At 38.5% G+C, this 16,897-nt stretch overlaps 1 protein-coding gene across 20 annotated transcripts in view; it reads right to left on the bottom strand.

The window, feature by feature from the left end:
* SGIP1 (SH3GL interacting endocytic adaptor 1) overlaps positions 1-16,897 on the bottom strand; it is a 195,237-nt gene that overhangs the window by 10,706 nt on the left and 167,634 nt on the right. For all 20 annotated transcript variants that reach the window (XM_075999126.1, XM_075999124.1, XM_075999127.1 and 17 more), the window contains 2 exons: positions 13,124-13,235; positions 3,992-4,147 (listed from right to left, as the gene is read on the bottom strand). In XM_075999126.1, the coding sequence (XP_075855241.1) occupies positions 3,992-4,147; positions 13,124-13,235 (268 nt within the window). The remainder of the gene's footprint in view (positions 1-3,991; positions 4,148-13,123; positions 13,236-16,897) is intronic.

Raw genomic sequence — 16,897 nt, 5'->3', positions numbered from 1 at the left:
AGACAAACTAAAGAGTTTTCTGTCCCTATGAAGTCATTAGCTTTGCTCAGAGGCCTGTCCACAGTACACTTTCCCAATCTCTCTTGCAAATGCTTGTCTCAATAATAAAAACAATTAGCCAAAAGTACACAAAGTATCTGCTTACTTCCCATGTAATGAATCCCCAAGTGATTCCGTAACTTGACACACAACTCCTTTACTGACACTTCACTTTGAGAATATCCTATATAATACAGTAATAGTAGTTATAATTTCTTGAGCACTTGTTATGTGCTAGGCATTATGAACTATTTCATTAAAATCTACCATTAAGAGTAAGAATTATTATTTTTTATTATTTTTTGGGGGACAGAGTCTCACTCTGTTGCCCAGACTAGATTGCCATGGCATCAGCCTAGCTCATGGCAACCTCAAACTCATGGGCTCAAGTGATCCTCCTGCCTCAGCCTCCGGAGTAGCTGGGACTACAGGCATGCGCCACCATGCCCGGCTAATTTTTTCTATATATTTTTTTAGTTGGTCAATTAATTTCTTTCTATTTTTAGCAGAGACGGGGTCTTGCTCTTGCTCAGGCTGGTTTCGAACTCCTAACCTTGAGCTATCCGCCTGCCTCGGCCTCCCAGAGTGCTAGGATTACAGGTGTGAGCCACTGTGCCCTGCCTGCAGAGTAAGAATTATTATTCTTGTTTTTAAAGATGGGCAAACTTGTTATAAAAAGAGAACTAGAGGTTGAGAAGAGAGAGGGTGATAGTGAAAAATGAGAAAGGCAGGTCAACAGTAAGTTGCTATGATTCAGACTCCACAAGTCAAACAAATCAAGAAAACTGAGTCAAAAAACATCAGGGCCTTAAAACTGCAATTTTTGGTCTGTCAGGAAGGAGTGGTCCAGTCTCAGTGTGACCGCTGTATTTCTGCTGTAACCTGATATAGGTTATTGAGGACAAAGCAAAGCTCTTGATTATGCAAATAGTGAAAGGAATGGAAAAGACTCCTGGCCCTTGAGATCTTTTCCCTGGTCAAGCTGAGCTAAGGATGCTAACTAAGGGCTTTCCTAGCTGTTTTTTATTTACAAGCATCTAAATTACTCCAAGCTGCCTGAGCTGTTGCTATGCAAGGAGGCAGGAGATAAGGTAATAGAGGGTTTGTGAAATTAAGTCGTTTGCTTAAGATCACACAGCTAATAAGTAACAGAGTCCAGATTCCAGCCCCGGTCGGTTGTACAGGTTATACCTTCCCACTATACCAAAGCAGAGGTTAGGAATTAATATCTAACAACATGTCATTAATTTATACTAAGTAGATCTGAATCATTGGGAAAATCTCAATTATACTATGTTTAAAGAAATGAATTTGCTGAGTTTGATAGCAAAATAAGCTAAGTCAGATGTCTGTGCTAATTTCTCAGAGAACGTACTTTAATAAATATTCAAGAAAGCTTTGCCAATCAAATGCTTACACAGAGACAGAATTCTTAAATGCTCAAGAAGTCTGAAGGATTCTTCAGTCTCATACGTGAGTTGACAATGGTTCCCAAATATCTTTTACAAGCAAACCCCCTTTGTAAGGCAAAAGTAGATGTAAATTTCAATTTGGCCCCTGTCACAGGGATTGCAAACCGAATGTTTCTGGAGGCCATGGTGCTAACCTAACCATGTCTTCAGTAAGCATAAAAGAGAATATGGGCTGAGTGTAAGATGATGAGACGCTAAAGCAATTGAGAATAATGTTCGATCATGCTTGGTCAACACTGCCTTTTAAAAATTAGGAATTGTGGTGGAGTGAAACTGCATAACAAAACCAAACAGGCTATATGTGACTAGCGTGTCACCCATTACAGCCCTGTTACAATGATCACATATTTAGAGTTAATAAGGTCTAAATTAATGAGGATACTTTTTGTTTTTTGGAAATAATAATTTAGGGGTTCATAGAATATTTTGTCAAGCAAAAACATTTTTAGTGATATTTAATTCAATTCAATTCATAAGACTGATACATTGATATATGTATATAACTTTTGCACATATGTCTAAGAACTTGGCAATATAACTGCCTGAAAATGCAATAAAAGCTGTAACTATCACATCAATCATATTTACAAACAAACTGGTGACATATGGGCACATAACTCCTAATTTCAGATGGAGGAACCTCAAAAAATAAAATTAATGGACTCAGTGTGCATATTGAAAACATGGAGGGAAACTGAAGTAAGAATTTGTTGAACTCCAATCTCAATCATTCTACACTTATTTTTCATCTTAATGGATGATCACTTCTTTTATGCTTTTAAACCTGGAGTCAAGATAGCCAGTTAAGCCACAGCAAGGACCAGGGGGAGGAGGTGAACTTGGTAATCACTGGAAATACCTGTGACTATTTTACCACCACTGGAATTAAGAATTCTCATTCAATCAAGAGAATGACTGACTAAATTGGTACCCAGATTCCAAATACCAACAACTTTTAGATATTTCTATATACACATCCGGCTTGACCAAATTCTTTGCGTTATGATCGAGTTGTTCATTCATGCAACAAATATTATTCAAGTCCTTACTAGACACCAGTCACAGTGGAAGGTTCTGGGGTTACAGTGGTAAACTAAAAAATGTGTTCCATTCCCTCATGGTTTGTACAGTTTTGTGGGAGAAATTGATAAATGAAGAAACACGACTAGATGTATGACTACTGATTGTAGGAAGGGCTACAAAGGAAAAGAATAGGGTACTTTGAGAGAGAATAACAAGGAGACATGATTTAGTTGGGGGCTTGTGGGTGGGTGTGGGAGGAGAATGGGATGGTCAGGGAAGGCGGAGTGGAGCTGAGTCCTGAAGGATGAGGAGGGTGAGTGGGAGCCAGGAGGAAGAAGGATGGAGATGGTATTGGAGGCAGAGGAAAGGAGCACTACAAAGCCCTGCTGTGGGAGGGGACTCAGCCTGTTTCTGAGATTGGCAGGTCAGGCAGGAAGGGGGGGATATGGGGACTATGAGAGAGAACAGAGAGGCAGCAAGGGTGTACTGATGACTCAGAGCCTCAGTAACAATGGTAACAAGCTTAGATTCTGGGCCAGGTGGGTTATGAATGAAGATGACCTGATTTACTGCATAAAAAGCCATCTGGCTGTTCGAATGTATTGGAGAGAGACAAGATTGGATTCATAGAGGGAAGGAGGGAAGCAATTGCAGTGTCCAGGGAAATGACAGTGGGCACATGGACAAGAGAGGCTGTGGTAAAGGAAAAAGAAAGGCCACTGCAGAGAGAGTTTTTAGATGGAGTATCAGGACTTCACGATGGAGAAGAAGCAGGTAAAGAATGACTCTTTCTGCCTCATCCATTGCAAATAATTAACTGGATATAATCAATCATTTTAAGTGCATGTATGTATGTATGTGTGACTATGATGCATAATAAAGACATCATATTCAGGCTAAATAGAAAATGTGAAAAGTCTATTTATATAAATAAATTTGCACGAGCTTCTTAGATATCATACATGTAAAGTTCCATCAAAACAATTATTACAATGAAATTATGTTTTAAAAAAGTGATTTTCAAGTTCATGTGAAGAGTAGCTCACAGTTCAAATATCCTTTGATTTAAAAAGAAGTTAATACAACAAAAGGATTTTATTCCTGTTATTGGGCTCATTCCCCACCATCCTTATCCATTATCTACTGATAATAAGTAAAACACAATGAGTAACTTGTCACTAATACAGATTTTATTACTCTAAATGTCTCTTTAAGCACTCTTTGAGATATTTGGCCATTAAAGTACATAAGTGCATATACAGTTACACATATACATACACAATCACCCACAGAAAACTTTGACAGCTGGTAAAGGTTCTATATCTGAATCTACTAGCCTTTATGAATGGTAGTAATTTCACTACAGTGCTACTCTCTTGCCTACGTATACTGCTCATCTAGGTACAAAATGCTAAGTTACAAACATCTCTAAAAAATTTATGCAAAATCATATTTACCAGCAGAGAAGTTGGGGATTTGGCAGGACGTGTTCTAACCTGCTGAAATTTATCACCCGAAAAGTCAGAGCAGCTGGGGATGGATTGTTGGCGAAGTGTCTGGTGATGCCGGCAGGAAAGGACAATACCATTTCTCCAGTAATCTTAACAATACATCTGGCATATCAAAACACACAAGAGGAAAGAGAGAGGAAACCCAGGTCAATACAGTTTGAATCAAAACAGTTGTGGAAAAAAAATTCTGCAACAATGTTAAACACCAGAAAAGATGAAAGGCAGGCTCTTACAATTCTACTCTCAACTATGAAACCATTTCTAATTTATCTGAGGGAGGTGCCAACTCAACGGTTAATACATCATAAAAGTGCCTGTTTTGGTAAATGTGCTTTGAGCTGAAAGAGAAATCTGATGTATTAACCATTGAGTTCACACCTCCCTCAGATAAATTGGAAATGGTTTCATAGTTGAGAGTAGAATTGTAAGAGCCTGCCTTTCATCTTTTCTGATGTTTAACATTGTTGCAGAAAAGTACAGCTTTTCTCTTTCTGTGGAAACGTCTACAGGTTTACCTTATGAATAGAATCATCTGCTGTGATTATTCTCTTACTGTGATTCCTGAATTTTTCCCAGTGCATTTGAAGATATTAAATTGCACAATGTTATCATGCTGTTTACTGGGATTTACTTTGGTTCTCTACTTTGGTTCTTCTATGACTAACACCTTGAGCATTTTCTTGCATGTACACATGAGGTAAAGTTTTTGGTTCCATCTTAACTAGCTCTTCATTCCATTAACTTATCAATTTGGTCAAAATTGTAAAATCAGTCAAGTAAGTTAACACAATGGGATGTTAGTTTGAAAGGAATAATAATCTTTTTTTTTTAAATGGGGCTTTATCACGATATAATTGACATGTAATAAAATGCACTTATTTACAGTGTAAAATTCCACAAGATTTTATGATGTGAAACCCTCAACCAATCAAAATAAGAAGCATTTCCATCATCCCTGAAAATTTTCTCATGCCTTTTGTAATCTCTCTCCTGCCCTTCCATTCCCCATCCCCAGGCAATCGCTAACATGCTTTCTGTCGCCATATGTGAGTTTGCACTTTCTAGAATTTTATACAACAGAATCATAAGGTATGTGTTTTGTGTGTGGGAGTGGTCAGGCTTTTCTCACTCAGCATAATTATTTTGAGATTCATCCATGTAGCTGTGTGCAACAATAGTTCATTCCTTTTTGTTGCTGTGTAATGTATGAATATACCACAGTTTAAAAAAATTCCATTGACCTACTGAAGAACATTTGGGTTCTTTCTAGGTTTTTGCCTATTACAAATAAAGATATGGTGAATATATGTGTACAGGTGTTTGTACAGACATAGGCCCTCATTTTTCTTGGCAAGTATAGAGGAGTGGAATCATTGAATCACTCAGTTGACAGGGGTACCTTTAACTTTTAAGGAACCTGTCCACCTGTTTTCTAAAGTGGGAAACACAGCTGTGCATGACAGAGTTTAGTTCTTGCACAGTCTCTCCAACACTTGGTAGTATATGTTGATACCAAACTGTTGATTACTATAGCTTTATCGTAGTTCTGAAATCAAATAATGTAAGTCCTCCAACTTTGAGGACTTTGTTCTTTTTCAAAGTTCTTTTGCCTATCGTAGGTCCTTTGCATTTTCATATGAAATTTATAATCGCTGTGTCAATTTCTACATAAAATCAATTTATTGCCTCTAAGCTCCAGTTCAACCTTGACTGCCTGCTCTGAGAAAATTAACAGGTCCTTTACGTACATTTTTTCTTTGCCAACCGGCACATGTTGAATTCTGTCAATAGAGGGTGCTCTCGAGACATTGCAGGAAGAAGGGGTGTTCCTTTTCCATTCCAGCACGCTTGCAATGCAGGCTCCTGCAGTGCACAGGGTTTATCTAGTGCCAGGCTCCTGCAGTGCAGGAGGCTGTGTGTAGCTCCTGCAGTGTGTGTGGCATCCCAAGAGTTAGAGTTTTGCAACCCACGTGACTTTGCCAGGCAGCTTTCCTATCATATGGCGCATGCAGTACAAATGGCTGGGCTGTCCCAGTGCCTAGGTCCTGCAATACAGATTGGGTTCTCTGGCTCCAGGCTCCTGCCATGGTTACACTTTTTTTACTGCCTGCTTCTGCAGTGCATGGTGGCCAGCAGTACCTCCTGCCCCCAGCTTTAGCTTCCTCTGGCACCTCCCTCAGCCACTTTTGTAGTGGAGTGCCTCAGTGAGACGCCTCCCCAAGAACAGATGGAAGTCTGCGCGCTCTCCCTATGTCATGCTTAGAAACTCTCAAGGAAATAAGCTGGAGCAACATAGCACACCTCGCCTCTCAGGGATCACTGTCCTCCACCTGAGGTCCAGTGTCTTGCAAATCATTGTTTCATGTATTTTGTCCATTTTTGAGTTGTTTGAGGTAGGAGGGTAAATTGGTCTGTTACTCTACCTTGGCCAAAAGCAGAAATTTCCCAAGACTTATTCTTTGGGAAACAGTAGATACTTAAAATGAGTGAGATTTTTCTATGACTTCCCTATACATTGGGATAACTGACTCTAGAACTTCTTCAGTTCTAAGTTAGGGAATGAACTTTCCAGGGAAACTGAGGTTAATATGAACACTTTGCTCATATCTGAGTATGGGGACTCTATTTTGTCCCATAGGCATCTTGTATACTGTATCAATCTGTGATTGATGAGACACACCTGGTTTAGGTGAGGTAGTCTCTGGTTCACATCCAAAATAGCTCATGTGAGGAGCTGCTATGGCCTTGTATGTATAATCCTGGGTTGGGGGAAGTAGTGGGGGACAGCTGAGCTTCTTAAAGTTGCCATGTGTCCCTCCCTTACTCAGATGTTAAATTGATCACTTTGTGCTGCTTTGAATGAGAATTTTGGTTTCTGGAATTTTGCACCATCATCTCCCCTGGACAGTATTGCTGATCTCCTAGTTTGGGTGCACACTACTATCTTTCTTCTCTACCTTTTAGATTCATCAACCTTGTTCATTTATGAGTGCTGAATTGGTTCTGAGCCTGGACTGCCCCTCCAGCTGAGTCTACTTTTGCTGTTTGTCAATATGTGGACATGCAGGATTTTATTTAGCAGCTCTAGAAGAACACAACAATTAGAGCACCTGTAAAATTAGATTGCAGCACCTATCATCACTCTGTATATTGTTGTTAGCAGGGATGACCCAAATGTTTTTTAACTGGTAGGGAATCTTCTCAGACTCCTTTCCAGATTGCTCAAAATGAGATCTAAGTGGTGTCTTGGTAGGGGACAAAGTTCCTTTTTTGAAAGCACATCAGGGGAGGAGGTGGCATTTATTAAGTCAACAAATATTTATTCACTCCTAACTATGCAAGATGTTATTTTATTTTATTTTATTTTTTTGAGCAGAGAGGCAATTGAAACATGAGCAAAACAGACCCCGCCTCCAAAGGGCTTGCAGTGCTGGGTAGAATATGAGAGAAGCAGTCCATATAGTCCAATAGAAGAAGCACTGAGGCTTCACAATTGTATTTCTGCACCTTGACTGTCAGAGTCAGACCTTTGCTGATTTATTAATATTAATCTATATGGTGTCTAAGTTGACCTGATATTTTATCTATAAACAATCTTTTCTATACTCAGGGAAAATCTTTTTTTTTTTTATCTTAATGATTGTTCCTATCAGTATGCAAGGTGGCTACATTTCCTGTGAGTTTGAATTATGAAAATTAAAAACAATGTGATATGGAAATATGAATAAATGCTTACTTTACAAATAAAATTTGAAATCATGTGAATACCCACAAGTGAAATATTTGTCAAGAACAGAAAAATTTCCACTCTGGAAGTCTGGGGTGGGAGGACCGCTTGAGGTCAGGAGTTCAAGACCAGCCTGAACAGGAGTGAGGCCTTGTCTCTACTAAAAATAGAAAAAGTTAGCCAGGCAAGGTGATGCAAGTCTGTAGTCCCAGCTACTTGGTAGGTTGAGGCAGGAGGATTGCTTGAGCCCAGGAATTTGAGGTTGCTGTGAGCCAGGCTGACACCACGGCACTCTAGCCCAGGAAACAGACTGAGACTCTGTCTCAAAAAAAAAAAAAAAAGAACAGAAAATTGAAGCCACCTGGCCAAGTGACTTATAAACTGGGTTTTCCCTATTGCCATAGGCAGCACCACATGATCTGGTCTACAGGAACACTGGCCAATTTTGGTCAGGAAATGTTGAATTTGAATCATGAGGTCATCAGAAATGCATCCTTCCCATAAAATGTGACTTCTATGTACTGCTTTGAAAACTAAGCCCAGAGCCCTCTTTTCAAGCATAACCTCTGTGTGTGTGTATATATATATATATATATATATATATATATATATGTATATCCAGCTTCTCTCATTTATAATCCTCTTTCACTGGCTTATGTACTAGGCAAAATCCTTTTCCATTATAAGAAAGTTCAAAGGAAAGCCTTTCTGAAGCTTTCCTTAATATCCTCTCTATCCAGCCTTCCTTAGTTTTTCCTTTTTCTGGGTTGCCCTGGACACATGTACAGATTTTTTTAGAGAATTATGTTCTAGATTTTTGTACATCTTATTTACTGCTCTGAAGGCAAGTACCGTGTCTTAGGCTCTGGGAAAGAAATGTGCCTAAGTTAGAACTCAGAACAGAGTAGGAACTCAATAAAATGTTTTTAAAATAAATCCATACATTTAACAAGTATATAGAGGATGCCTATATGATAAATCAGGCACCACGTAATGTGCTAAAATGGCTCATGACAAATACGACAAGCATGGTCTTTGTGCACATTTCTAGTTTAAACAGGGAGACAGATACTGAATAAATAATTAAAATATGATGAGAAGAGGATAGGATACAGCAGAGAAACCTAAGTTTTTCTAGGGGATAAGAGAATTAATCCTTGACCTTTATTTTTTTAGCACCAAGGTTGTTTAAATAGGAAGGAACTAATAACAGGAGATATGTTTCCCCAGCCAGTATGGAAGGTCAAAGAATTTTCTGCCTGTGCCCATGAGCTGTGGAGAAAGACTCAGATGTCAGAATACCTGTTGCAGGTGATCTGAATATTCAGAGAAAGAGGCATTTGAATGGATTATGTATCACAGTACATAGCAATTAAGGTGGTAGATTTCTGTTTCCAGTGTATGGTCTGAAATCAAATGGCTTTGATACAGTGTGAGAGGGAACCACAGGCAAAAACAAATCCAAATGCTTTTTTCTGCATCACTTCTTTATTTGATGCTGTGGTTGACTTTATTTCCACCCAGTGACAGACCTTGAGTTGTTTTGTTGAAAATGAATAACAAAGGAAGAGCAATTAAAATGATTCACTGCCTGGAGATGAAATTAAATATAGAAGAGTGTCACTTTATGATCTCTTCATAAATTTTAGGTTTCAGAATTTTAATAAAATATATTTGATCTTCCATAGACCAAGCATACAGGATATACTATAACTGATTATGACAATGTAATTGAAAACAGATTCCAATCTGTGGCTCATGACTATAATCCTAGCACTTTGGGAGGACTGCTTGAGGCTAAGAGTTTGAAACCACCCTGGGCAACACAGGAGAAGTTATCTCTATAAAACATAAAGTAATAATAATAAAAAAATAGTGCCTGTAGTCCTAGCTACTCAGGAGGCTGAGATAGGAGGATAACCTGAGCTCAAGAGTTTGAGGTTACAGTGAGCTATAATCACACTATAACTGCACTCCAGGCTGGGTGACAGAGCAAAACTCTGTCTAAAAAAAAAAAGAAAAAAGAAAGAAACCAACAAAGAAAGAAAAACAGATTCCATATATATCCTCAAGTCAAAGGCTCAGTTAACTTGGAAGGGTATAGGAAAAGTACTAATATTAATTTGGCTCGAGTGCTGCATTATTGGAATGCCATGGGACACTAGGCTCTCAGGTGTAGACCTCCCCCTCCCCATACACTTGTCATAGTGTGCTGGGTAACTGAACCAGGATGAAAACCCTGGTTTGTATTGTGACAGGCCCTCAAGGGACGGATAGGCTGCCATACCACTTCTTGGTATTAAAAATTTATTATTAAAATTCCCATTGCACCGTATCTACACTTCTAGGGTAAACTTTGTATTATATTTATGCACAAGTCACCAATGTATCTTCTATCTAGCACAATGGCAGGCACACAGTAGGCATTCTGTAAATGATAGGTGAGTCATTCAACTCCATTCATTCATCCATTCTAAGCTAGAATGGATGCTAAGCTATTTGGTATTAAGCTATTTTGTTCAATAGTGAACAAAACAGCCCAAATCTAGCTTTCATGGGGGAAGAAAGCTTACATTCTAGTGGGGGAAGAGACAGATAATGGACAACAGAAAAAGCATGTAAGATGTTAGGGAGGAGAGATATAAGGAAAGCAAAAGTGAGATAAGGAGGAAGGAAGTATTGAGAGGGGTGGGGGGGACTGTAGGGTGGCCAGGGCAGGTCTCTGATAAAGCTGCTGAAGAATCATCAACAAAGTATAGGGGGCGAGTCACTCAGATGTCTGGGAGAAGATGTTACTAAGGCAGAATGAGCAGCCAATGAAAGGCGCTGAGGTAGGGGTGGGGTAGGGTTGGGGTAGGGGCGATGGAGGAGAAACAGCCTTGAGGCCAGTGTGGCTCGCAAGAGGTGAATGGGGACAAGGATGGCGGCACAGTCAGGAACAAGGAGGGGGTGATGGAGATGAGAGGTGGGGTGGCCTCCGAGGTGGCTGGAGGCTGGAAGGACAGATCATGCAGGACCTTATAGAGCACTGTAGAGCATTCTGTTTTACTTGAACGAGATAGGAAGATTTTGAGCAGAGGAGTGACATGATACCTTAAGAATAGACTTGGGGTAGGGATGGGGTAGGGGAGTGGAAGTAGAAAGATCAGTTAGGTTCCTCTGAATAAATTAGTGAATGAATGAATGAAAGCCAATCAGGAAGCAGACAAAAAAGAATTCATTCTTGTGTGATTCCCAATGGTTTCCACTCAGGTGTATACATTCTCTCCACATTTTCCTGACTACTTTTTTTTTTTTTTTGAGACAGAGTCTTGGTCTGTCAGAGTGCAGTGGCGTCATCATAGCTCACTGAAAAACCTCAAACTCCTGGGCTCAAGTGATCCTCCTGCCACAGCCTCCTGAGCTGGAACTACAGGCATGCGCCACCACACCTGGCTAATTTTCTCCTATTTTTAGTAGACGGGGTCTCACTCTTGCTCAGGCTGGTCTCGACCTCCAGACCTCAAGCAATCCTCCAGCCTCCACCTCCCAGAGTGCTAGGATTACAGGCGTGGGCCACTGTGCCTGGTCCTACTCTCATTTTTTAAAAAGTGTGTTTCTACCTGCTTTTCTCAGTTCCGGCCAGTCTGAATTTTCTAAGGTATAGGTTGGCCAATGATAAGTAGTTCTTAGAACTGGAGTAACAGAAAGTTATGCAAATTCTCTGTCCCAAGAAGATTCTACACAACAAACATGTATATATAAAGCATATATACAAGCAAAGCTTGTGGTGTTTACTTGCTTTAACAGCTCAGACACATGCTCTATGTGAGGTAGCTTTTAATTTCTATTGATACGAGGAGATGGCAAATGGCCTTTGTGCTTTGAAGACGAAAGAGAAGTGACATGGGAGGAAGCAGAGCCCGTGGTGTTTGTTTTTCTACAGTATCTGGGTCTAGAATAAAACTTAGATGTTGTTGTTTAAAGAGACATGAGGTTGACAGATCCCAGTGGCTGGGTAGGACAGTTAAAGAAGGAGTTTTTAATTATATTGTTTTCCCACTACAGTATTGTTGGATTTAGAGTTTAAAACACTAGTATTTCTGAAGTGTAAGGAGAATTCACGCTTAGTTATACAAATTCCCACTTAAATATATGTGGAAATATATATAATCCAAGTTCTAATTATACTTATCACTGTTTCAAAAAAATTTTATAATGTAATCTAATGCTCTATATGCACATTTAATTTTTTCTGTCATTCTTATTGCCATAGATACTAAGGTTTTCCAAGCCCTACTCCTTATAAATAAAAAAAAAATTAACAGCAATTCTTCTCTCATCTAGGTTTGCCCTTTATTTTTTGATCAAATTTAGACCTGGAATTACATTAATGACACATGTGAAAACCAGTTAGACTGGGGTGTTTAATTTTCAGTGTAGACCACTAATCACTCAATCTTTCTTAGATTATGAATCTCTTTGTTAAAGTGATGAGTGCTATAGTCCCTCTCTATGGAAAAAAAAAAGCATACACATGCACACACACATAAGATATACAATATAATTTAGGAAATCCGTAGACTTCCTGAATCCTATCCATGGAATTCCTTATTAAAGAAAAGTATTTAATTATATTCAGGTCAAGTTTGTATTGATTGTCAGTTTGTATTGATTTAAGTGAAATCAAGCTCATGTAAACAGAGGGTAATGAATTTTTCCCTAACATTTTTATTTTGCTGTGATTATAACTTCTTCCTTTCTTCCTTACTGCCTGCCTTCCTGCCTTCCTTCCTGCCTTCCTGCCTTCCTTCCTGCCTTTTTGCCTGCTTTCCTGGCTGCCTTCATGCCTTCCTGCCTTCCTGCCCTCCTGCACTCCTGCCTTCCCTGTCAGTTTTTCCTTGCTTAGTAAGGGTAACATATAACTTACTCCCTTGCTACGCTGGGAGTTTTGGGAAAGTGTTTTTTCTTCCATGTTCTCATTCTGATGCATCATTGTTTCAATTTATATGTGGGTAATTTCCATGCAGAAAAGACTAAGACAATAAAAGAATGAACTGGATATTTACTTTTGTCAGACAAGAAAGTTTTCATTGTTGACAGTGTTGGTTTAGGGTTTTCTGTTACTTGTAACGAAAATTGAATCAAAGATTTCTGGATGGTAAGATCTTTTGATATAGTTTTTTAAAGCAGTGAGTTAATATTCCTAATTAAATTTTCTCCTCTATTCTAGGTGTGTCATCTACTATTGTTAACTGGATTTTTTTTTTTTTTGGCTTTAGGATAAGAAATGACAGTTATATTTAGGATGCCCCCCCCCCCCCAGGTAGGATAGAGCTGGGAGAATACAGCAGACTCAGTGCCAGGCTTACTTGCTTGGATCTGCTCCTTTGAAGTAGGCATTGACAGTTTCTGTAAACGCTGCTGCAACAGGGAGGGTATCCTGGGCTCCCATGGTTAGGGGGCTGGGTCCCCTGGAAGAACCTGCATAAAATGAAAAGCTTCCATTTATTACAGACATAGGAGACACCTTAGCATTTGTGAAACTAAAATCCATTCAAAGACTAAGGGATAAAATCTACACTTTAATATAAAATAAGTGCTAAGAACAAGTTTGTATATCCAACATAGAGCTCAAGTATTTAAAAAAAATATTTGGCTGGTTTACAGACAAACACACTTGAAATTACTTCAATTACGTATTTTACTACAGAAAAGAAAATCCAAGCAGAAGAAGGAAGTCACAGGGGTTTTCAAATGTTTTGCATAAACCATAAGGCAGTATTTGCATGACAGTTTGTACAGCAGGTGGCTAATAAAGAAAATTATTAGTTCCCTGATCGAGCATTCAACCTAATCCAATGCCAGTACTCAAAACTTTTCCCCCTGTTTCTTCATTTTGAAGAGACAAATATGCAAGGGGTGTCACATTACACGTTCTTTTGTGGATTATTTCCATTTCAAAAACCCCAATTACTCTCAGATCAAGTAGGCTCATGTCCCCAAACATACAGAACCAAAATGTGTACGTTGACTAAGCACAAACACATAAATGCACTAATTCACACTATCAAAAATAACAGCAGCTTTGGTGCTTATTGAACACCTGGTACCATGAATTATCGTATTTAAGTGCCACATCAGGAACAGGCATGGTAATTCTCATCTTAAAGAAGAGGTAACAGAAGATCCAAGAGGTAAGTGACTTGCCCAAGATAATATAGTTAGTTAAGTGGCAAAACAAAAATTCAAACCTAGATCTGTCCCCTTATAAAGCTCATGTTTTTCTCACTATACCGTACACTTTACCTAAAGGAAACATTTTCCCATATTGTTTTTGCTGTAATTTGTAGCTTCCAAACGGATCAAAGTTTAGGATTATTGTCTTCGTTATTGATCTCTAGGCATGGTACCAAAGAGTAAAGCTTTAGTAAGTAATTATTAAGGGCAGTATTTAATGATGTCACATGCTCATTACTTTCTTTTTCTACCACACAAAATACATTTACTTCTCCCCAGCCCTGGCATAGACTACGTAATTTAGTGTTATGCTTGTTTTCTTTTACCTTCAGTAACTTCTGTTCTCTTCTCTAGCTGTGAAAAAAATCTACCTTTTTTTTATACCTCCCTCCTCAATAAGGTTTTCTCAACCATTCTAGTCATGCTAGTCTCTTTTCTGTCTTTCCTTGGCTTTCAATATCTTGGATTTGGTAATTGGTCATTCATTTAAGAAACATTTGTTTAATATTTACTATGCATCAGGGACTATGGTAGGTGCTGGGGATTCAAAAATAAATTAAACATAGTCCTTGTCCTCAGTGAGTTACAGTTCAGTGTGCTGACTGTATCACTATCATCATCATCATCAACATTCACTACCAGCATTACCTCCATTGCCATTATTTGTTGCACACTTACTATGTTTTTTACATATATTACCTACATAAAGTGTATGAAATAAGTATTATCTTTGTTTTGCAGTTAATGGAACCCAAGCTCAAAGAGCTTATACTACTTGCTTGGTCCTGCATAGCTGGTATGCATAAAATTTAAGAGTGACACTCAGGTTTGTATGCATTCAAAGTTTAGGCTCTGAGGACTGAATCATTTTGCCTCCTCAGTAGGCAATTACAGTACCATTTGGGGGCAAGCAGACAATTATATTACTATTGGGTGAGTCTTAAGTTGAAGCATGTATGTCTAAGTCTCTGCTGCCCACAGGACTTCAAGTTTTTAAAAGGAAGAAACTGTGGCATAAGCTTATTTTGTGGGACTTCTACAGTCCCTAAAACAGAGCCAGGATTATACTGACCTTTCATTAAATGCATGTGAAATTATTCACTGTTGGATCTCAAAAAAAGTAAAGTTTATGCACATCTATAAATAATGAAGGCACAATAAACAGAAGCCATTATTTTGTGATACTGTTGCTCAGTTTATTTGCTCACTCATTAGTTCCAATTCCAATATTTATGGAGTGACTACTAGATTCTGGAGGAGAAGAGCTTCCCTAACTGCTGGTTAAAACTGGACCAGAGTGGTCAGAGGGCTGCGCTGTTACCATTATATCAGGGTCATGGCCACCATGTAACTGCAACTTGGAGTTGGTTGCGGGGAGGGGGGGAGTAGATAAATCTATAATGACATAATTAGAGTAATTTGATGAATGCTTTAGAAGCATGGTATGAGCAAAGCTCTGTGAAAGCACTTAATGCTGCTCGGATAGGTCAGGGAAAGTTTTATTAAGATGATACTGGATCTGAAGTTTGAGGATGAATTGGATCTCACGAGGGATAGAAGGAATAAGGCCCAGAATTACATATGTGTGGAGCTGAGTAGACACATGTCATTTTGAGAAACCACAGGAAGTATGGTGGTGTTGTGTGTGTATGTGAGTGAGTATGGTGGGTATCGAAGGGTAAGAATGGAAGTGGACGAAGTTTAGGGGTTAGAAATTAGCTTGTGAAGAGTTTTGCATAAATATTTAGGAAAATTTGTCTTTATAAATTATTTAGAGATGTTAAAATCATAGTTCTCTTTTGATAATCTTATACAAATCTATGAATATTTTTCAGAGCAAAGTTCGCATATATATATATATATACATATATATATATACATGATAATTTGAAATAAAGTTATAAATTTCTTGAAGCCCTTGGGGGTCCTGGAACTCAGGTTAGAACACCCTCTAGGGAAGACAGAAGGCCTCAGATATATTTGAAATAGGAGGAGTTCACAATAGGCTTGAGTTTAGATAACTCTAGCTGTACCATGGTAGATACTTTAGTGAGGAAGACAATAATGTAGGTGAAGATACTTCTTAGGGAAAAAAAGATAAAATTGATGAAAAATGCAGATGTTAGCATATAAAGGGAATGTCATGGGCATATTTTTCAATTCTGCAAAGCATTTAATGGTCTCTTATGATATTCTTGTGAATAAAATAGTGAACGTTGGGTGCATCATAGTCTTGCCAAGTAAATTGACAATCAGATGAATCATAATATCCAATGAGCATGAATCAATGGTTGTATAATATGTCCATTGGGGAGGAACTTTCTAGTGGATTATCTCAGAGATCTGTCCTTAGTTTAGTGCTTTGGGTAAAGTGAGAAACAATGCTCAGAAATGGCACAGCATAGTGGCTAAGAGCATGGGATTTGGCTTCAGACATCCCTGGGATGGAACCCTGTCACTGACATTTGTTATCTAAATTACCGTTGGTAAGGTTATGTCACAATATCCACTTTGCAGGCCTGTTCTGAGGATAAAATGAGATAAAACATTTGTCATAGAGCTTGGTTCATAGTATACACTCAATAGTGATTAGCTATTTTTGTGATGATTATCATAATTGAAGATAATATATAGTTATGCATGACAGATTCATTGAAAGTGCTCCAAATTTTCTTAAACTTTGCGATGCTGAGCTGGAACTGACATGAAAAATATCAGCAAAAACAAATGTGAAATTCTTATATAGCAAAATTAAAAAGTAATCAAACAATTGTGGCTTGAGGAAAACTGGCTTGGAAGAATATGTGAAAAACAGCATCTGGGGTTTTAGTTGATCATCAACTTTCTATTGTTGGGTTCCATGGATAAGTAACAGACAGATCACTAGAAATGACAGGGTTTTAAGA

The sequence above is a fragment of the Microcebus murinus genome, chromosome 2 (assembly GCF_040939455.1).
Source record: "Microcebus murinus isolate Inina chromosome 2, M.murinus_Inina_mat1.0, whole genome shotgun sequence".
In the NCBI taxonomy this organism is placed as follows: Eukaryota; Metazoa; Chordata; class Mammalia; order Primates; family Cheirogaleidae; genus Microcebus; species Microcebus murinus.
This window is presented reverse-complemented; position numbering and strand designations above follow the sequence as displayed.